Here is a 22,532-nt window from a genome sequence, read left to right on the forward strand (position 1 = left end):
GCTATGCACTGGGCCCCCAGTCCCCACCAAGGCCAAGAGCAGCAGGTGCCCCCAGAACTGTACCCCAAGACTGGCCGGGGAGAGGAGGAGCTGCCGCCAGAGAGCCTTGAGCCTGGCTGTCCAAGGAGACTGGGGCTGTGCTGGGGGTCCTCGCCCTGGAAGGGCTACCAGGGCACCCTGCGGCCATGCTCTCGGACCCCCTGTTTGTTATTTGCTCTTGTGGTCTCAGGTGTCTCGACGACGTGCTCCTCTCTACCTCAACCCCCTTGACCTGGAAGGAGCCCCAAGGTCATGGAGGCTGACCTCCCTCTGAGCAAGAATCCCCTCCAGGCCTAGGGCCTGGCCCCTGTGCTCTTAGGCTCCAGGGGAGGGACAAGCCCCCTTCTCCACGCCAGGATGCCCTCGTCCCATCTCTCTGCAACCCCCACTCCCTCCCCTGCTCCCCGCTTCAGTCCTGGATGAGGTCAGTGGGACGGGCGCCATCCCTCGGCTGCCCTCCCCTGCCCCAGCCGTCTCCTCCAGAGCTCACACAGCCCTTGTATGGCCTGGACCGGAGTCCTTTGTCCATCTGGGACCGATGGAAAGCAGCCAGGGCCTGAGTCGGCCCGGAGCGCGGGGGACGGCCAGGACGGTGCCAGGGACAGGAACAGGGCAGGCAGGGAAGGGGGCTGCCGGGGTGCCGGGAGGAATGCGGGACTCTCTGCTGACCATGCCTCCGGCCCACTGTGGGAGCTCGGCCCGAAGGGGGGGAAGGCCCCGGCCTCGCAGATCTAGGCCTGAGCCCGGTTAAATTTAGCCTGCCCGGGGCCCAACCATTGGCAGGCATTCCCAGCCCTTCCCTAAAAGGACCTCTCAGCTCCAGGTTAGCTCTCCCTGCCCAGGCCTGGGCTGCTCTGAACAGGAGCCAACTTGAACACTGCCTGCCCCACGGGGCCGGACCCCAGGCCCCAGAGAAGGGATCTTGAGCCGGCCTGGCTAGGTTTCAAAGATGGTCCTAGAATGGACTCCATGACAAGATTTGGGGGTTTTCTAAAGGCCTCTCTTGCCAGGACCCCCATGTGAAGTCCTGGGATCATAGAGTGATGTGGGGGATGGTAGGACAGTGGGGAAGGCAGGATCCCCTAGACCGCTCTGGGCTCCCCCCAGCACCCCCGGACTACAACCAGGGCATCTGGGCTCTGTGTCCTGGGAGATTTCTAGGCCCAAACAGCACCATGTGTGCAGGGCTGACTCTGGGGCCCCTCCCTGTCCCCTGACTTTGTGTTCGCTTGGAGAATGGGGGGCACGGGAGACTCCCAGGACCCCCAGCAGCATAGGGGGACTCCCCCAGGTGTGGACGGGGCCTCCAGCGGGCCAGAGAGGCTGGCCAAGGCTGAGAGCAGGAGTCGGTCTGCCTGCTGTCCCACAGACTAGGACCTGGGCCATCCTCTACTTGTGACCCACCGGGGAGGCTGGGAGATCCTGGGGGGTGGGGAGGGGGCAGCCACCAAGGTCGGAGGTGTAAGGGAGAGTCCAACCTGGCTATGGCCTTCCATGGCCTTTCATCTCCAGGCTAGACCCGAGGCGGGGACGGGCACTGGAGATGGGCACCGGGGACGGGCACCAGGCTGATGCCCAGCAGAGGAGCTGGTCAGGAACAGTGGCAGGATTGGAACCCAGCTTGCCCATGAGCCTCTGGCTAGCCTCTTGTGGGTCCATCTGATAATGGGTCCTTCCGATCAGGGCTCAGGGAGCCTCCCGACTTCCTCTCGCACTGGATCCTGTCCGCGGGCGGGCTGCGGGGGACCCAGGACTGCCGGAGGCCTCGGGCTCCCGGGCCTCTGCCCCCAGATGTTCCTATTCTGGGGCCGGGCTTATCTGCCGTCTGACAGCCGGCTTCCTTCCTGAGCGGCCGCTGTGCGGTAGCAAGCGCTGGGCCAGGGCCTGGGCGGCCCCAGAGGGGCGGCCCCCCCCACCAGCCCCGGCTCCGCCCCCTGCCTATAGATGGAAACTTATTTGTCCGATAAACTGCCCGACCCACGGAGTGTCCCATCTGTCGCTCAGTCCTGCTCTGAGCAAGGAGGGGACACAGCTGGCAGCGGCCGGGCCCCACGAGCCTGGCTCCGGCAGGACTCTCCCCTCAGCACCGGTCAGCCCCCCCTCAGCACCGGACAGCCCCCCCTCAGCACCGGTCAGCCCCCCCTCAGCATGCAGGGCCGGATCAGGACCAAGCTGTCGGCTTTCTTCTTTGAGTACGACACCCCCCGCATGGTGCTGGTGCGGAACAAGAAAGTGGGCGTCATCTTCCGCCTCATCCAGCTGGTGGTCCTCACCTACGTGGTAGGGTAAGAGCCTCCCCCCCACCCCGCCGTTTCCAAGGACAGGGGGGCCGGACCCCAGGGACACCTCACCCCCCAGCAGGGCCTCTCAGAGCCCCCGGGGGCCGAGCCACCAAGGAGCCCGCCGGGCTGTCCTGGTCCCTCGCGGTCGGAGCCGGGAAGGCGGCGTCTGTCCCCCCCACGAGCTCCCGGAGGGAGCAGGGCTTCCTTCCCGCCTCCCAGAACCCGGCTGGACACTGCCCTCCGCACGGAGGGGGGGGGGGGAGAGGGGAGGCTCTGCCAGCGGCCAGGAGGGGCCCGGGCTGGCTGGGGCTTAGCCTAGAGCTTCCTGCGGGGAGGGGGTATGTGTGTGGGCACCTGTGTGTGAGCGTGCAGAGAGGGGGGCCGTGCCTGCGAATGGGGGGATGGGCGGAGATGCACAGGGTGAGGGTACGTTTGTACCTGGGGGGCTGCGGGTGTGGGAGCCCACGGGGGTGAGCGCGAGGCTGTGCGCTCACTGCCAGCGGGAGCCCTTGGAGAGGTGGTGCCCTGAAAGGTGGAAGTGCGGTGTGCACGCGCGTTCCCCCAGGGGTGTGAGTGTGAGGTGGGAGGGAGCCCCCCTGCCCCGTGGGAGCTCTCACTGGGAGGAAAGGGCCGGGCCATGTGACCTTAGGCCCATCTGGATTCCACTGGGGACCTGCTGCGGGGTGGGGGGCGTCCGTGGGATTCCGCCCCCCCCTCAGTTTCCTCATATTTCAGCAAAGGCTGATGATCAAATCCTGAGGGAGAAAGACTTGCTCAGTGGCGGCCAGGCGAGGCTGGGGGCGGCACAAAGGCGCAGCCCTGGGGCCCTTGCTTTGAGCCTTTGAAGAAGGCGGGGTGGGGGAGCGGTCTCTCCCCCTCCTTCCTCCACCCCGACTGAAGGCCATCGGCCACCGGGGTGGCGGGCAGCAGAGCAACCCAGGGAGGAGGCCGAGGTCTCCCTCCCGGCCTCTGCCTCCTTCCTGCCAGCCCGACTCCGCCTGCCTCGGCCTCCGCCAGAGGAGGCTGGCGTGGCTCCCCCGGGAAGCCCCAGGCCCGCAGACGGCGGGACTTGCACTCACCTCCGCAGAAATAAGGCCCGAGAGCTCCCAGCCCAAGCCATCCTCTGCTGCGCACCCAGCCAAGTCACAGAGAAAGGCGGGGCTGGGGACCCTTCGCCCGCCCCCCCCCCCCCGCCCTGAGGCGAAGGCAAGACCCAGAGACTGGAGGGACTGCCCAGGCCGTCCTCCCCTCCTCCTGCCGCCCCTCGCTCCCCGTCCTCCGCTCGCTTAAAGAACTGCTTTTCCCTGTGGCTCTCTCTGCTCAGGCTCTCGCGTGTCGGGGTCCCCCAGGCTCAGGCGGCACCGGCTCTCAGTCCAGACCGCATTGTGCCCCCACGAGGCTTACCTCCCCCGGACTTTGCACTTCCTTCAGTGGCAGGTTCACATCCCGCCTCCTCCAGGAAGCCTTCCCAGGCCCCTCCAATCCTGCTAGTTTCTCCCCTGAGCTTCCCCAGAGCTTGGGGTCTGGAGCACCCAACTGACCATCGGGTCCCTCCTTCACCGATTCAGGAAGCTGGTGCCTTCCTCCCAAAGGCCGCAGGGAGGACTCCACCGGGGTCTCCTCTCTCTCCCCAGCTCGTGACTTCGGGAGTCCCGTCCTCTGCTTCACCCCAAGGGGGACGAAGGAGGCTGCTCACTTGGCCTCCGGGCTGTCTTCCCACTTCAGTGCATCCTCCCCTCGGCCGGCAAAGCGATTTTCCTAAAAGCCGGTCTGACGGTCAGCCTCTCCAGGCCCCCATTCAGGAGATGACACAGTCCAATGGCGACTTCCTTGACTTTTAGACTCTGACTCCCCATCAGTGATCCTCAGAGATTCAGCCTCCCTAGCTTTTCTAAAATTCTACTCAGACCTTTAACAGCCTTCTGTTTTTTCTCTTCTGTTAGCTTTGTCTAGGTCAGAAGGAGGGGATAGTAAAGTCCCCAATTTTATTGGGGCTTTTGGCTACCTATTTCTCCCCATAATTTGATTCTTTTAATATTTAAATGCAGTGCTATTTGGCAAACATGTATACATACATACATACACACATTCATACATATATATATTCACACACATACATATCATAAAGTATTGATATTATTGCATGATATATACCTTTAAATATCATATAGTTTCCCTGCTTATCTTTTTTTAAGCCATGCCTGTTTTTACCATTGTGTTGCCTGAAATCATGGTTTCCCAACTTACTTTTATTTTTTTTTAATAATAGCTTTTGATTTGAAAATATATATGCAAAGATAGTTTCAGCATTCACCCTTGCAAAACCTTGTGTTGCAAATTTTTTCTCTCTCCCTTCCTCTCCCCTCCTCTAGACAGCAAATAATCCAATATATGTTAAATGTGTAATTCTTCTATACTTATTTTCACAATTCTCTTGCTGCACAAGAAAAATCAGAACAAAAGGGGAAAAAATAAAACAAAAAGCAACCAACCAAAAAGTGAAACTGCTGTGTTGTGCTCCACACCTGTCCCCACGGTCCTCTCTGTGGGTACAGATGGCTCTCTCCATCACAAGTCTACTTCAGGAATTGGCCTGAATCTCATTCCAACTTAATTTGAAAAACTCACGTATGGCAGAATATATTTATCTCCATCCTCACATTTTAACTTCACACCCATCTTTGTGTAAGGTATGTTTCTTGTTGGGTTCTGCTTTCCAACTCATTCTGCTATCCTCCTGGATTTTGTAGGTGAATTTATCCTACTGACATTCATTATTACTCATATTTTCCTTCCTTCATAACCTCTTATGATTTTTCTTTTCTTTATCCCCAAGCTATTCTTTACAAAGAAAAAGAAAGGAATAGGGTCAACACTAAGAGTATTGAATTGGACCGATTCCACTCCTTTTTCCCTCCTCTCTTCATCCAGCCCAGATCTTGATCACTGCTTCATATACTTTCTTTCCAATGAATCCTTCTTTCATGATCCTCTTTCTAAAGCTGATATTTGTTTTGTTGAAACTATTACTTCACCAGTTCTACCCTTCTTAAAAACACTTTCTTCTCTTTCACTGCCCTTCTTGGATTCCCTATTGAATTTAATATGTATCTACACAAAACTTCGTGTATATAGTCAACACTCCTTTCCTGGTTCCAAAGAAGAATAAAGTTTATGAGAGGTTTCCTCTCCTACAGCTTCCTTCATATTTTATACTTTTTTTTTTAGTATATCTCAATTATGAGAAACAGAGCTTTCTTTTTTTCCCAACTTTCTTCTCCAATATTTATTTTCCCCTCCCTTTTTATTTCTTTCTTAAAAGTAAATAAAATGGGACAAAACTATGCCTACGTCTTTTTTAAACAGTGGAATTCTGAAGGGACACTTTTCCTTCTTCTATTAGAATGTAAGCTTTTGGTCATCATTTGATTGTTGGAATATATTTTCCTTTCTAGGTTCCCCTTTTCTCTTGTGTTTATATTTCAAAGAGTCTGCCCAAGTCTACCCTTTTCATCTGTAGTGCTTGGAAGTTCTGGACTATAATAAAAATCACTCCCTATTTGCCACCACATAGCATTATAATTCACTTTTACAGGATAAGTTATTCTTGATTGCAAGTCTTCTTCCCTTTGTCTTTTGGGATATCATATTCCAAAATTTCTTCTCTCCTAAAGTGCAACACAATCTTATGTGATCCTGATTCTGGTTCCTTATGTTCTTCAATTCTTTCTTTCCGAATCCTTGCACTATATTTTTTATTCATCCTCTAAGCTCTGGATTTTGAGTGTGATGTTTCTGAGGGTTTTCATTTTCGTGCTTCTTATCAGAGATAACTCATAGATTCTTTCTACTTTCTCTTTGCCCTCTAATTCTAGAAGATAGGGACAATTTTCTTTTATGATTTCTTGGAATATGGTGTCCAGATTTTTTTTTATTTTGTAATTTTAGGAATTCTGATGATTCTTAAATTTTTTCTCCTAAGCTTGTTTTCCATATATGTTATGTACCCATATCCATTCTTCTAACTTTCCAGACATTCAACTTTATTCTAATATTTCTTGTCTTGTTGAATCATCAAGTTATTTATTTCATTCTATTTTCAGTTCACTACTTGGGTCAAGTTTTCCATCTTCTGTTTTAAGCTATTTATTTTCCTTCCAATTTTTTTCCTTAAGAGCTCTACTTTAATTTTTGCCTTATTTCTTCTATCCTTTCTTGGAGTCCTTGTGTCTAAACCATTTCCTCCCTGCTCCCCCCATGTTGCCTTTGAGGTTTCTCTTAACCCATAGCATTTCTTCATTGTGTTCAGGGTTTTCTTCTGTGAACCCAAATCTCTAATCTGAGTTCCTAGATTGGGACCTTGTGTCGGGAACACTCCTTTTGGTACTGTCTTCTCAGGGGGCCAGATGGCCCTATTGCTACTCTATTCCAGTTCTGCCCTTCATATTTCCATAATCCCTGGCTTCTACCTCTGCCTAGGGATGACCCAATATGGGGCCTTTCTTCAGCTTTATCTCTACTTCCTTCTCCTTACACAGTCATCATCCACTAGTTGGCTTTGTTCCCTACTGAAGCCCTAGCCAGATCTTGGAGGGCCCCAATTTTTTAAACATTTTTATTTAAAGTTCTTGAGTGCCAGATTCTATCCCTCAATCTCCTTCCCCTTCCCTAAGATGGTAAGCAATCAGATATAGGTCATATATGTGCAAGGAGGCCCCCAATATTGCATATATTGCCTGTGCAATCCCCGACTGGGTTTGACTTTGACTTTGTTATGATTCCAACAGGCCAGTCCTGATATCCCATTGGCTTCAGAATTAATGTACTTGAAATCAAGTTGATTTTAGATGCTTAAAAAGTTCAGATATAGTGACTGAAAAAAAATGACAATATGCTGAGGCTTAAACAAAGAAACAAAAAATCCCAGACTTAAATATAAATAAATACTTAAAGAAGTCAAGTCCTTGACAATAACTTTGGTGGCTAAATGAAGGATGAATTGGAGTGGGGAGAGACTGAAGGCAGGCAGACCCTCTGAAAGTTTATTGCTAATCATGAGATGATGAGAGTCTGTGTGAGGGTGGGGACAATGTCAGAGAAGGGGACATATTGGAGAGATGCTTGAGCGGTGAAACTGACCAGAGAAGCTGCAGAGGTGAAACTTACCAGGAATGTTGCAGGAGTGAAATAGAGTAGAGATGCTGGAGAGGTGAAACTGACCAGGGACACTGCAATGATGAAACTGACTAGAGATGCTGCAAAGGTGAAATAGAAGAGAGAAGATGCAGAAACAAAATACAGATGTTTCAGAGATGAAATCTAGAACAGAGGTAAAATGGAGGAGAGAGATGAAATAGACACCATATTGGTTCTGAAAAGTGAGAGAAAGTGAGGAGCCTAGGAGAGCTCCTGGGTCGGGAGCCTGAGGATCTGGGAAGAATGTGTTTGCTACAATAATATGGAAGGTAGGAGAGGAGAGAGGGCTTAAAAGGTAAGACAACGAGTTTTGTCTTGGACTTGTTGAGATTAAGATGTCAATTGGATGTCCAGATTTATGAAAGGGAGCTGTAGATGTGAGACTGGCAGTAGCAGGATGTTAGGGAGCAAGATAGGCAGATGTGAGAATTGTCAGCACAGAGATGTCACTGAATCCAGGGGAGCTGATGAGCTCATGCAGGGAAACCTTTAGAGGGAGAAGAGAAGAATTAGAACAGAATTTTTTTCCCATTTGTTTTTTTTTAATTTTATTTATAAATTTTTTGACAGTATATATGCATGAGTAATTTTTTTATAACATTATCCCTTGTATTCATTTTTCCAAATTATCCCCTCCCTCCCTCTACTCCCTCCCCTAGATGACAGGCAATCCCATATATTTTACATGTGTTACAGTAAAACCTAGATACAATATATGTGTGTAAATCCCATTTTCTTGTTGCACATTAAGTATTAGATTCCAAAGGTGTAAGTAACCTGGGTAGATAGACAGCAGTGCTAACAATTTACATTCACTTCCCAGTGTTCCTTCTCTGGGTGTAGTTATTTCTGTCCATCATTGATCAACTGGAAGTGAGTTGGATCTTCTTTATGTTGAAGATATCCACTTCCATCAGAATACATCTTCATACAACATTGAAGTGTACAGAGATCTTCTGATTCTATTCATTTCACTCATCATCAGTTGATGTAAATCTCTCCAAGCCTCTCTGTATTCCTCCTGCTGGTTATTTCTTACAGAGCAATAATATTCCATAACCTTCATATACCACAATTTACCCAACCATTTTCCAATTGATGGACATCCATTCATCTTCCAGTTTCTGGCCACTATGAAAAGAGCTGCCACAAACATTTTGGCACATACAGATCCCTTTCCCCTCTTTAGTATTTCTTTGGGATATAAGCCCAGGAGTAGCACTGCTGAATCAAAAGGTTATGCACAGTTTGATGAGTTTTGGGCCATAGTTCCAGATTGCTCTCCAGAATGGCTGGATTCTTTCACAACTCCACCAACAATGCATCAGTGTCCCAGTTTTCCCACATCCCCTCCAACAGAGAAGAGAAGAATTAGAACAGAATCTTGAGGGACCCATGGTTAGAAGGCATGATCTGGAGGAAGCTCCAGCAAAGGAGACAGAAGAGCAATCAGAGGAGAAGAAAAGGAGAGAGACTGTCTGCCCATAGAATGTGCTCAATACATGTGTTCAATACACACTCATTGGATTAAACTGGAAGCCTGGGTAACTGGGAGGAAGTGGGTGATGTTGGAGATTTTGGGCTCCCCTGGTGCAGCTCCATATCCCTACTCTCCATCCTGCCCTTTTTTTTTCAAGTTTGATTTTGGGAGCAGCCCCAGATCTTCCCGACTGAGAAGTCCAGACTCAGAGAGCTGAGGATTGGACGCTTGGACGGAGAATAGTAAGGGGATAATAAAAAGCCTCTTTCATAAGTTATCACAGCAGCCCTGGACTGCTATTATTATCCCCATTTTGCAGATGAGGAAACAGAGGCAGGCAGCCATTAAATGACTGCCCAAGGTTACATAAGTTAGGATTTGAACTCAGGTCCTTCTAACTCCAAAGCAAATATTTTAAACATTTATTAAGCACCTACTATGTACCAGGCCCTGTGTTAAGTGAAAATATTGTCTCATTTGGTCTTCACAAAAAACATGGGAGCGTTAGCTGAGTTAAACAGAGGTGATACGGCTTGCTGTTTGGTTCTTTCAGTCTCATCTGACTCTTTGTGACCCTTCTGGGGTTTTCTTGGCAATGATAGGGGGTGGTTGGCAGAAGAAGAAATGAAGGCAAGTCCAGGGTCATACAGCTAAGAATTGTCTGAGGCCGGACTTTCACTCAGGTCCTCCCTGGCGCCCCTGAGGACCTGGGTGTCCTTTCTCCCTCCCCCTCCCACAGCCCCTGGACAACTTCGAGGATGTGTGTTCTGGAAGAGCAGAGCCCCCAGGGGGAGGGGTGCCGGGATCAGAAGGTGGCACCTGTGGGATACCCATGGACACTTTTCTGTCCCCAGGTGGGTCTTTCTCTTCGAGAAGGGCTATCAGACAACTGATGGGCTCATCAGCTCGGTGTCAGTGAAGCTCAAGGGCCTGGCCGTGACCAACATCTCGGGCCTGGGCCTACAGGTCTGGGATGTGGCTGATTACGTGTTTCCAGCCCAGGTGAGTGAGCCAGTGTGTGAGGAGCGGGGATGGGGAGCCCCTGACACCCCAGATTGACCATTTGGGGGCTTTCCCATGGGGGCTCTTCCTTCTCCAGCCAACTGAGTCTGAGTGGAGGGAGAGGAGACCTACGAAAAAGCGGCTTGGAAGGGGCCAGTTTATCCTTTCCCAACAAAGTCCTAGCACCCAGTGCACACCCGGGAGCAGTCAGGACCCCTGCCAGCTCCGGCCTCCCCCCATGAGGCCCTCGCTGCCCCTGCCCTCCTCCTGAGTCCTGGTCTCCCCTTCCCAGCTGGGGCCTCGCTCTGACTGGGATTTGGGGGCGGAGGGGGAAGAGGGCAAGGGGAGGTGTGGCCCTGTCGTCTGGGAGGGAAGAAGGCAGAGAAAGTGCCGCGGTCCTGCCCCCTTCCGCCTCAGTCTCCCCCCTTCGTCCCCAGCCGGGCCTTGCCCGATCACCACCCGTCCGCCCTGTGGATGGGAGCTCCCAGGGCCTGGGCCAGCTCCGCGCCGCCGAGGGGATGGCCAGAGCCAGCCGCCTCTCCTCCCTCCCCGGCCTTGCCGGCCCGCGCTGCCAGCCCTGGCTCCCTTCCCGGCTCCCCTCTTCCAGGGCTGGGAATCGAGTCCTTGTGGCCAAGCGCCAGGGCAGCCCTGGGCCACCGGCCCGGCTGTCTCCCCCAGCCCCGCCTGTCCGCCCCCCTCCCCCGCTGCCCGTCCCCGGCTGCCCGTCCCCGGCTGCCCGCACTGAGCTCCCGGGCTGGCTCCCGGGCTGGCTCCGCCGCAGATGAGTTGGGACTTTCAGTCTCCCTCAGGAGGGAAAGGCGGCGGTTCTGGCGGAAGGAGGGGCTCCCTCCCCAAATTAGGGCCAAGCCTCCCGCCCCCTCCCACACTGCGATCCGCAAGCCCCGCCCCGCCCCCCCCCCCTCTGGGCGAGAACCGCCGCGCGGCCCCAGCAGCGTTTCTCCTCCCAGGGCGCCAGCTCCTTCGTGGTGATCACCAACCTCATTGTGACTCCCGGCCAGGTCCAGGGGAGCTGCGCGGACGTAAGAGCGCCCATCCCCCGCCCCGCAGGAGCCCCGTGACTCAAGCCCTCTGCGCTGGGGGAGGGGCGGGCTTTGGGGAGGCCGGGCTCGGGCCGACCTTGGACTGGATGCGGCCTCCTTGGGGGCTCGGCAGAACCGGGGAGCCCCCCCCCTCCCCCACGCTGCGGCCCCAGAGTCGGGAAGGCCCATCCTGGACGCTGCAGCGGGGAAATCACTTAACCTTTGCCTCAGTTTCCCCGTCTGCAAAATGGGCCCCCGGTGAGGCCCAAAGTCCTAATTCTGGCTGGGGCTGTCAGGTTGAGGAGATGCTGAGGGACTGCCCCTCCCCCTCTGCTCGGGCTAGGGGCTAAATCCCTGCCTCTGCCCCGGGCGGTCCCTGGACTCCAGATTCTCTGGGCTGGAGCATCTGGCCCGAATCCGGCAGGCAGCCACCCCACCTTGCATACCTGTAGGGATGGGGAGCTCACCACCTCAGAAGCAGTTTATCCGCTCTGAGACACTTCTCGGGAGGACATTCCCCCCTCATGGGGCGCCCCTTGGTGTTTCCAGAATCCAGACGGAGGGCTTTGTCAGGATGACGGGGAATGTCCGGCAGGGAAACCCAAGCGCAAGGGCCACGGTAAGGGGGGGTCGGCCCCTCCCCACGCTGCCCCCCTCCCCGGACCCCTAAGGCAGCCCAGCTCCCTCCTGGCCCAAGTCTCTGAGGGTCACGCCGGACCAGGGGTCAGGAGCCCAGAGGCCTCTCAGAGAAGCACGTGCCCACCATGGACAGCTCCCCCCCATCCTGCTCCCCCTCCCCTTTCCCTCCTCCTTCCCTCTCTCCCCTCCCTTCTCCCCTCTCCCTCTTCTTCCTCCCCTTCTCCTCCCCTATCTCCCATGTCCCCTCCTCCTCTCCCCTCCCCCTCTTTCATCTCTCCTTCCTCTCTCTTTCCTTCCTTCCATTTGCTGTTAAAAGAGCAGACGGAAAAGAAGGTCCTTGGGTGGGCCGGGCGCGGACCCCGCGGCATATGCCGGGCTGAGGTCCCCGCCCAAGATGGGAGGGGGAGTGTCTGGAGTGCCCGGGACAGAGCCCCCACTCCCTGAGTGAGGGTCCGGGAGGCGCCCCCAGCGGGAGAACTTCAGCCCCCCCCCCCCCCCCCCCCGCAGGCATCCGGACCGGCAAGTGCGTGCGCTTTAACAGCTCCGTCAAGACGTGTGAAGTCCTGGGCTGGTGCCCCGTGGAGGTGGACGATCACGTCCCTGAGTAAAGACCCCCGTAAACGTGGAGCAGGGGGAGAGGCGGGGCGTCTTCTTGTAGCTCCGCCCCCAAGTCTGGGCACTGAGCGGGGGCTGAATCCCAATTCTGCCTCTGACCCCGACTTTCAGCCGGACTTTGGGACCCGCCGGGGTCGCTGCTGCCCGGAGAGGCTGGGGCCCGGGGCGTGGCCCGGAGGGGTGGGGGCGTGGCCCGGAGGCGGGTGGGCCTCTGTTGCTTCTGGGACCTAGAAGATGCCCGGATGTGTGTGTGTGTGTGGGGGGGGGGTCCGGGGAGGACCATTCAGGGAGCACGGTCCTCACCCCAAGGTCAGTGGAGTTTTTGTCCTGTGGCCGAGGCTGCAGCCGAGCCCACGGTCCGACCCTTGGCCCCTGGCCCCCAGGCCGGGCAGGGACCTAACTCCTCACTACCCGATGCTGGGGCTGGGGGTGAGGCACAGCGAGGGGGAGGCTGGAGACCGGGCTCCCCCTAGTCTGCCTCCGAGGGCGCAGTCTTGGGCCCCGGCACTTCACTCACTTCATTCATTCATTGTTCCACATTTACAAAGCGCCTACTTTGTATGAAATGCTAAACTGTGCACTCATTCATTCATTCATTCACTCATTCATTCACTCGTTCACTCACTCATTCATTCACTCACTCATTCACTCATTCATTCATTCACTCACTCATTCACTCATTCATCTCCATTTACAAAGTGCCTGCTTTGCATGAGTTCCTCAGTCCTGGGAAAATGTGTTCCCAACAGACCTGGAATGGGCTCTGTAAGTCGGGGGGTGGGGGTGGCCCGGGGCCTTAAGAGGCTGCCAGTGGAGACAGTGGGGGTGGGGCATGTGAGGATGGAGGCTGAGGTAGTTAGGGGAGACCCGAGCCTGGGAAGGAGAAGAGGAGGATGGAGAGGAGGAAGGGAGGAAAGAGAAGGGGAGGGGGAAGAGAGGGGAGGAAGAAGAGGAAGGATGGGGAAGAGGGGGAAGGGGAGGAAGGGGAGGGGGAGGAGGGGCAGAGGGGGAGGGGCCCCACGAGTCCGCAGTCTGAAGGACACTGGCTCTCTTCCAGCCCGGCCCTTCTGAGGGAGGCGGAGAACTTCACCCTCTTCATCAAGAACAGCATCAGCTTTCCCAGGTTCAAAGTCAACAGGTAAGTGCTCCATGACCCAGCAGCGGGAGCTCTCTGGGCCGGACAGAGGCCGCCGCTCCCCCCACCAGTCCCCCCCCTTAACATTTGGGAGGGATAGTGTGCTGCCCTCAACCAGGACCCCAGAAGGTGGGGGCCTGCACCCCTCTGAGGCTGGGGGGGCTCTGCTCCCTTAGGGGCCTCCCAGAAACTCTGCTTCCTTAAGTCCTTTCAGGAGGGGGGGGGTTGCCTTGGGCCTCTGCCGGCCCTCCCGAGCCCTCTGGGCCTCTGGCCTCCAGGAGGCTGTGGGGAGGCCGGCTGAGGACTCCTGAGGGTCCGGCCTCCCTCTGCTCCCTGGCCAGCAGGACCGGCCTTTCTCCCCGCAGGCGAAACCTGGTGGAGACGGTGAACAAGCAGTATATGAAGAGCTGCGTGTACCACAAGAGCCGGGACCCCCTGTGCCCCATCTTCGAGCTGGGCTCCATCGTGAGGTATTCGGGCCAGAATTTCAGCACCTTGGCTGTGAAGGTACAGAGGGCTGTGGGAGAGAGACAGAGAGACAGAGAGAGAGACAGACATAGAGAGAGACAGAGACAGAGACAGACAGAGAGAGAGATACAGACAGACAGAGAGACAAAGGAGAGAGCCAGCTGCCTGACCAGGCTTGGCAGCCCAGTCCCTATCCCTCCTGGCCTGGGTTCTTTGTTCCTCTGGCACAGGGGCAGCCCCGGGGCTCTCCAGAACCAACTGGGGGGGGGAGAGGGGGACTGGACCCAAGGCCGGCAGCAGTCTGTGCAGCTCCACCTTATTTCCCCCCCTCCACCCCATGCTAAGCACATGGATGCTGTTAATAGAATGAAAGCCACACAAGGTGGGGGGGCGTGGGACCCCTGAGAGGCTGCCCTCTGGTGAGGAAGGCCTGGGCAGGGCCCATCAGTGGAGAGGGCCTGAGGTGGCCTAGGCTGAGTCTCTGCCAGTCTGTCCTGCCCCCCCCATCTCTTGCTCCAGGCCTGGCCACCCCCCCCCCCCAAATCCTGCCTCTTCTGCCCACACCCTGGAGCCATCTTGGCCTGGGGAGCTTGGGCCCTTCCCAAGGCCTCCCTCCCTATGGCCGGAGCATCTCCGCTCAGGGAGGCGGCCTCGAATCTTGCTGATGAGGCTGTCCAGGCTCACCCAGCCGGAGAGAGGGCCCGCAGGGGCCCCGCCCGGGGCAGCTTCTGGGCCTGGAACACGGCCGCCCGAGGCTCCGGACCAGGCCGGCCTTAACCTCTGTCCCCCACAGGGAGGAGTGGTCGGCATCACCATTGACTGGAACTGCGACCTGGACTGGGCCGTGCGCCACTGCCGGCCCCTCTATGAGTTCCACGGCCTGTACAACGAGGAGAACAACCTCTCTCCGGGCTTCAACTTCAGGTGAGGGCCCCTGGGGCCGGCCTGGGCAAGGGCACTGTGGCGGGAACGGGGGGCTGGGGGGAGCGGGGACCCTGGGGGGGGAAGGGAGCCCAAGGCGGGGAGCCGGAGGGGGGGAAACGGGACTAAAGGGATTGGGATGGAGGGATGAGGGGCAGACAGCAGCTCCAGCCTGGCCCCCCTCCCCCCCAGGTTTGCCCGCTACTACACAGAGAATGGCACCCAGCATCGGCACCTGTTCAAGGTGTTTGGGATCCGCTTTGACATCCTGGTGGATGGCCAGGTGAATTTTAGGGGGAGGGGCAGCCCCCTGCCTTTGTCTCAGTGGGGGGGGTATTGCGTGGAGACTGGGGGATCGCCATGTGGAGCAGAAGCCCACTGACAAGTTCTAGTCTGAGTTTCCCATTTTACAGACAGGAAAACCAAGGCCCCACGAGGGCACAGGGAGGAAGAGGCTGAGTCCTCACGGGCTAGCTCGCCCTTCCCCAACCACAGCAGGGGCTCCAGGGCAGGTGCGGGGGCCACCGGGGCTGGTCCCAAGGGCGTGGGGCTTCCCCGGAACTATCCCTCTGCCTCCGAGGCTCTGCCCGTCCTGCATGAGCGGAGCCAGGGCCCGGGTCCGGGTCCTCCTCTGTCGCTGTGACCGGATCTGGCCCTCCTCCCCGCAGGCCGGCAAATTCGACATCATCCCCACGATGACCACCATCGGCTCCGGCATTGGGATCTTCGGGGTGGTGAGTGCGAGTGGCGGCAGGGGCACGAGACAGAAGGGGGCAGGGCTGAGGCCAGATGCTTCTCTCTGTGCCAGGATTAGGAGAATGGGCTGGCTGGAAATGGGCAGGGGGGGCCGTGCCCTTGGGAGGGGCTCCCAGCCCCCGGGGAGAGCCAAGCCCACTGTGCGTCCACCCGAGAGAACAGATGAGGGGCTGCGGCTCCCTTTGTCTCCTGGGCAGCCCCTCTGTCACCCATCCAGGCCATAGAACAGGAGCGGGGGTCAGGACTCCAGGGGCAGCCCCAGGAGAGGCAGGGGAAGGTACAAGAAGGAAAACTGGGGCTGGGGGCAGGAGACCCTCCTGAGCATGAGCTTGAGTAAATGGCTGCGAGCAGAGCCTTCCCTGGAGCAGAAAGGGGGAGCACTGTCCCCAAATCCGGCCGTGGGCCCCAGGCTCCCTCTCCGGCCACGTGCCCCATAAGGACTGACCCTGGGGAGGCCCCGCCCTGCTCAGCCCCTGCCATGGCCTACGTGCCCCAGCTGGGCACCCCCACCCAGCCTTGGTTTCCTCATCTGGGAAATGGGCAATGACAAAGCACAGCCCTTAAGGGTCTGTTGCTCCACCCCTCTGTCCCCCCACCACCAAGGCCACCTTCCAAGGCCCAGACTTGTCCCATCACAGCCCTGCCCCAGGCTCATCTGTGGCTCCCCATTGCCTGGGGAAGGGGCAGTGGGAGATGGGGCCCTGGGAGGTCCGGGGAGCTCAGACAGCCAGGAAGCCGGGCAGGGGGGCACCAATGAGCCCGTGGGCACTCGTCCGCCCCTCACCCATGCCTGGACCGATGCCCTTCTGTACCCACCTGCCAGGCCACCGTGCTCTGCGACCTGCTGCTGCTCCACATCCTGCCCAAGCGCCACTACTACCAGCAGAAGAAATTCAAGTACGCCGAGGCCGACACGGGCCAGGGGCCGGTGAGTACCCGCCGCTGGGGGGAGTGGGGGGGGTGTATATGCCGGAGGCAGCCAAGCTTCTAGGGGAGGTCAGGGCTGGGCAGCCCCCACCCTCAGTCCCGGGGCCACACCATCTCCTGGGGGGCCACCTCTTTTCTGTCCCCCCCAGCCTCCCATGTGGCCCCTCCCCCAGAACTGCCCCAAGAACCTCTGGGGCAGGGGAGGGGGACGTCATGGTCCCCACTCATTTCCTCCTGGGCTGGGGCCCGAACTCCAGACAAGGAACAACGAAGACGCCTCTGGCTCCACCATGGTCCTCCAGGAGAACCTGAAGTCGCCTTGAAGTGTGGAAGGTGCCTGGGGAAGGGAGGGGACAGGGAGAGGGTGGGGGGTGGGAAGGGGACAGGCCTCCCCTGGGCAGTCTCCCTGATGCCCCCAGTGCTTAGCACTCTCTCTCAGGGCCTTGGGGAGTGGGATGCTGGCACCTTGGGGGGCAGGGGTTCTGGGGAAGGGATGCTGGCACGTTTAGGGTGCTCTCTTCCTCATCTTTAGCCTTCCCTTCCTGGAGAAGGGTCTTGGGAGTGAGTTCCTAGCACTTGAGAGGTTGAGTTGGAAAGATCTTGGTAGCCAGAGCCCGACCCTGCATTTGGCAAAGGAGGAAACTGAGGCAGGCTGAGGTTGGCTGACTCGTCCAGGTCACGTAGGTGTTGGTAGTCTGAAGCCAGGTCTGCCCAGTTCCCTGTGGGCCCGGGGGCTATGCCCCCTCAGGGAGCTCTCGGGTCTCCCCACAGGAAGCTCAACTAGGAGCCCTTGGCCAGAAGATCAGACTGGGCCGGTGTGGGTGGGTGAGACAGACAGACGGACAGGTGGGCAGACAGGTGGGTAGACAGACAGTTGGGCAGACAGGCAGACAGATGGGCAGACAGGCGGGAAGATAGGCAGACAGACAGGTGGGCAGCCAGACAGGTGGGTAGACAGGCAGACAGATGGGCAGACAGATAGATGAGCAGACAGACAGGCGGGCAGACAGACAGGCGGGTGGACAGACAGGCGGGTGGACAGACAGGTGGGTGGACTGGCAGACAGACAATAGACAAGTAGACAGGTGGGTATACAGATAGATGAACAGACAGACAGACAGACGGGCCAGATAGATGAGCAGACAGACAGACGGGCAGGTGGGAATACAGATAGATGAGCGGACAGACAGGCAGATACAGAGACAGACACAGGAGAGTGGCCAGGGCTCATCTGCCCAGGGAGGCTAGAGCTGCTCTGAAAAGGTGAGGGGGAGGGGCTGGGCTTGGCTTCCGGGTCCTTCCCTGAGAACCCTAGGCCCAGGGATGCAGGCCCAGGACGGCCCTCGGAGCATCGCCCCTGCCCATGAGGAGGGGACCGTGGGCTCAGCTCAGGACAGCCAGGGTGGGGGAGGAGAGTTGCTGGCCAGCCCCAACCCCAGCTCAAAGCCGTCTCCTCTGCCCTTCCCAGGATCTCCCTTCTCCTCCCTCCCTCCCCATGATCCCACCCGAGAATCTGGACCCTGCCGCCCGCCGACTCTCGCCCTGCTCCGTGCCGGGGCTGACGGACCCCGCTCTTTGTCTTCTCCCCACGGGAGATGCCCATGCCAGCTGGGCCACGGGCATCTCGCGCATGTGCCCTCCTGCTGTGAGCCCTCCCCGGGACCCCTCACACAGCCCAGGACTCCCGGCCCCGGGTCCCACCGCTGGGTGCGCCCCCACTAGGAGCGCCCTTGTGCATGTTTGCCCACAGCCAGGCCTGCACAGAGGTGCCGGATGTCCCCAGCCCTGGCGGGAGCGCACCCCATCTGGGCCCCATGCCCCCTGGAGCTGTCCCCCCAAGGCTGCTCTGCCCTAAAGCTCCACGGATCTGCGCCCCCCCACCTGGGCTCAGAGGAGACCCCCCCTCCCGGAGGTTTGGGCATCTGGATGGGCAGGCGGGACAGCTGCAGCCTCGCTGGGGGGGCTGGCAGCTGGAGACCTCCCCCGCCCCCCACTAGCCCCAACACTGACTCGAGAAGAGGCCGGAGCAGGGAGGGGGCCTGGAGGAAGCAGCGTTCTGGGCTCCCCAGCCTCGGGGGCGGGAGGGGCCCTGACGCTAATAAACAGCCTCGGTGTCCGGTGTAGCGAGCTGTCGTCTCCAGAAGCTGCCGGATCGCTCTCTGGGAAGAGATCTGCTGTGTCTACTCAAATCTCTCAGACAGATTCTTCTTCCTCTAGTGAACCGTTGTCTCCAGGCAGTTGCTGTTAACTCTTGTCCAAAGAAGTGACTTCCCTTCCTGCAGAGAGCCCCGTCAAGCCTGATGCAATTCAGAGTCCTTCTCTTGAATCCTGGCTCTGAATCTCCTCCAGCTCTTATCCTTCTCCAGGCCGATCTGCCCTCTGCGCCCAGTGCTCTCTCTTTTATTCTCCCAGAGAATGGGCGTGGGATAATGCAAGGGCTTCTGGGAAGAACCACCCCAGCCAATGAGCTTGCCCCCTCTATCAAGTCAACCTGAGTTCTCACCTTGTAATTGTCCAGAAAACCTCAGTTCTCACTTAGTAATCATAACATCTCCCCCTTTCTTTTGATTTAGAACATAGGACAGTCATGACCTTGAAACATAAATCCATCAATATGGGAAGTATTACAGATAATTACATAAATGACCTTGAAACATAAATCCATCAATATGGGAAGTATTACAGATAATTACATAAATTACATAAGCATATAGTAACATAGTAACATAACACATGCTAGAAGTATATAACATAATCAAATAATCACAAATTGAAAATTTATAAATGTCCATAAGTCCATTGTCCATTATTCTCATCTTGTGTGAGGAAGTCCAATGATTCCTGCTGGTTTTTAAAGTTCTTTAACAGTCTTCTTATTATCCATGCTCTTTCAGTGTCAGATGTTTCTTAGATCTTCTCCTTTATTTTGAGGTCTTTCTCTTTTTCTGTCTCTCTCTGGTGGACAAGGCGAATATGACTCGTTGGCACCCATCTGATTCCTTCTCCTGCTGAAGAAATACAAGCAAACCCTCTCTCCCAGGCAGTTAACCTATCTAATTATTACCTTCTATTTACCACTTTCTAAATCTCTTCTCATCATCTGGCAATTACATTGGAATTGTTTGCACTGGACACAGCCATGTTGGTTTAAAAGGCCTGTATTCTCCCCAAGTGTAATCCATTTTTGCAATCTGATTACCTTTTGGTTCACTTATTAAGTAATCCCTTTCTGCCATGTGATTGCTTTTCTGCTGGTTGATCAAATCAGAGACCTGGCCTTCTAAAGGTTCTTTGGGTGTAACATCAGCTGCCATCATGCCCCAAGTCTTTTTTGCCTGGGGCCCTGAACCTGGGCCCCTCATCCCATTTCCCTGAATTATTCTACACTCTGATGCCCAATGGAATCCTCTGTTGCATTTTGGACATGGGGTTTTAGGTCTTCTTTCACCCTGTCTTCTCACTGTATCTCCAAATCTACACTGAGCTCTTAGATGCCCAATTTTTCCACATTGAAAACATCGCCGAGTTTCTCTAGAAGGCCTTTGCCAGGAGGGACCCTGTCTTTCCACATTCATCATTGTCCGGGTGTAAAAAGCATTTGTTCCCACTGTAGCACAGCGTCTTATGATCTCCTCTAAAGGAGCATCTTTGTCTAATCCCCATATAATTCTTTTGCAAATCTCATTGGCATTTTCCTTAGCCAGATGTCTGGTCATTATTTCTGTAGCTGAATTTTCTCCAATAGTTCTTTTAACAGCAGTTTGCAAACGTCCCACAAAATCTGCAAAAGGTTCATTGGGACCTTGCTGTATTTTAGTGAAAGCCTCTCCACGATCTTTCTGTCCAGGAAGGACACCCCAAGCTTTTATTGCAGCCTTGGCAATTTGTTCATATATTGTCATGGTATAATGAATCTGTTCCGAATTCTCTCCATACCGACCTTCACCAGCTAAGTGCTCAAAAGTGAATTGTGTGTTAACTCCTATTTCCAAATTGCATCTGACTTGAATTTTACATAATTCATGAAATTCCGCAAGCCATAATAAATTTTCTCCAGGTTCCAGGCATATCCTTGCTATGGATTTCCAATCATTCGGGGTTAGGACTTCATAAGACAAACCATCTAGTAACATTTTGACATAAGCTGATGTAGTCCCATAAAGGGTACAACCTTTTTTCAAATCCTTAATTTTATTCAAATCTAAAGGTGCATATCTTCTCCTTTTTTTACCTACAGAGTCAATCTCTTCAATCACAGGATATGCATGTATAAAATCACTTATATCCTGTCCTTCTTTCTTAGCTTTAACCAATGCTTTTTCTAATCTTGTCATAGGCTTAGACTGCTTCACAGACAATTCTGTTTGTGTTTCTGCCTCTTCCTCTCCTCCTTCTTGCTCCACCCCTGAAGGGTTAATTGAGGGAGGAGATGGGAGGTGCTCCTGTTGCTGTTGCTCAGAATTGTACTTAACTTCATTGTTATCTGATTCATCCTTTTCACCTAGTTTAGTTGACACTTCCCCATTTTGCTCCTTCATCTCTTCCTTTAGAATAACATTGTTTAAAGCCAATTGGATTACATTGTATATATGAATTGTATCTTTGGAAATTGAGTTTGGCCTGGAATTGTAGTGTTCACCCAATTGCTTTCCTACTAATTCCCATTCATCTGGATCCAATTCTTCTTCCAGAGAAAAAGAAGGACATATAACCTTCACAGTTCTTAAAAGTTCACTAATCTCCTCTAAAATTATAATCAATCCTTGGCTTTTCATAACCTTGATGATGCTCTCTAAACATTTTCCTTGAACAGAAGGTGTTTGCCCCATTTCACTATAAGAGATTCCTGGTTTAGCCCTTAACAAGTTAAGTTCCTTATTTATCTATTAGCACGCTCACTTAATCTTTAACAAAGTTTCCTCGTTACTCACGGTTCTGGGTCAGAGAGACTGAGATCTAGATCAGAAGCTTTTCCACTGGAATCAGGACTGTGTCTGTCCCTGTTCGGGCGCCAATTCCCGGTTAGCTCAGTCCTAAAGCCAAGAGTGACGTGGACAGCGCAGACTCTTCCACCCAAACCGCCCGTCCTCTGTGGGACCGAGGGCCTGGAGACTCCGTTCAAACTCCCACATCTTGGAGCCAAGTCCTGGGTCCCTCCCTCCTCGCTCCCTGCTGCCCCCTCTCTCTGTCTCTCTGACTCCCTCTATCTCTCTGTTTCTGTCTGTGTCTCTGTCTGTTTGTCTCTCTCTGTCTCTGTCTCTCTGTCTCTCTGTCTCTCTCTGTCTCTTTTCCTCTCCCCCACCTCCATTTTAAGAGTAACCTGAAGGCAGAGGTCATTTTTCAATTCTGTCCGCTCTGGAGCACCCGGAGCAAAGCAGCAGCTCCGCTCCGTTCTCTAAGTACTTTTCTCCCACTTGGAGGGTGCTGGACATGGTGGGGCTTCTCTGATGGGGAGTTAGGGATCCGAGCGTCCTGGGCTGCCAATGTAGAGACACTCGGTTGCTCCAGGGATGCTGGGTCCTGATGGAGAGAGGAAGTCCTCCTCCTCCTCCTCCTCCTCCTTTCTCCTCCTCCTCCTCCTCCTCCTTTCTCCTCCTTCTCCTTCCTCCTCCTCCTCCTCCTCCTTTTTCCTCCTTCTCCTCCTCCTCCTCCTCCTCCTCCTCCTCCTTTCTCCTCCTTCTCCTTCCTCCTCCTCCTCCTCCTCCTCCTCCTCCTCCTCCTCCTCCTCCTCCTCCTCCTCCTCCTTTCTCCTCCTTCTCCTTCCTCCTCCTCCTCCTTCTCCTCCTCCTCCTCCTCCTTCTCCCAAAGGGAGCTGCATCCTCAGCCCGAGGCCTTCCCTTCTTCCCACGCCCCTCCTTTCCTCCCCAGGGGTTTCCCCGGATGCCCAGCTTGCTGCCCTCCCCAGAAAGAGCCTCCTCAGAGGGCTCCATCACTTACAAATGACCCCTAGGGGGTGCCCAAGTGTCTCCCGCCCATCCAAACAATTCCATGGCAACTTTTCATCCGAAGGCGGGCCATGATTTCTTGACAAT

At 55.3% G+C, this 22,532-nt stretch overlaps 1 protein-coding gene across 2 annotated transcripts; it reads left to right on the plus strand.

Moving 5' to 3' along the window:
* Window positions 1-1,945: 1,945 nt before the first annotated feature.
* On the plus strand, window positions 1,946-18,619 carry P2RX1 (purinergic receptor P2X 1). Of its 2 annotated transcripts, XM_074297776.1 has the most exons (13): window positions 1,946-2,324; window positions 9,852-9,999; window positions 10,968-11,039; window positions 11,589-11,658; window positions 12,186-12,282; window positions 13,351-13,431; window positions 13,794-13,935; window positions 14,690-14,820; window positions 15,010-15,100; window positions 15,486-15,551; window positions 16,397-16,501; window positions 16,758-16,833; window positions 17,969-18,619. In XM_074297776.1, the coding sequence occupies exons 1-12, from the start codon at window positions 1,984-1,986 to the stop codon at window positions 16,821-16,823; spliced, it is 1,410 nt and encodes a 469-aa protein (XP_074153877.1). In that variant the 5' UTR covers window positions 1,946-1,983; the 3' UTR covers window positions 16,824-16,833; window positions 17,969-18,619. The 2 variants fall into 2 exon arrangements, with proteins under 2 accessions (XP_074153877.1, XP_074153878.1); XM_074297777.1 differs by lacking the exon at window positions 10,968-11,039.
* Window positions 18,620-22,532: the final 3,913 nt, after the last annotated feature.

This window comes from Sminthopsis crassicaudata, chromosome 3 (genome assembly GCF_048593235.1).
Source record: "Sminthopsis crassicaudata isolate SCR6 chromosome 3, ASM4859323v1, whole genome shotgun sequence".
NCBI classification, from domain to species: domain Eukaryota; kingdom Metazoa; phylum Chordata; class Mammalia; order Dasyuromorphia; family Dasyuridae; genus Sminthopsis; species Sminthopsis crassicaudata.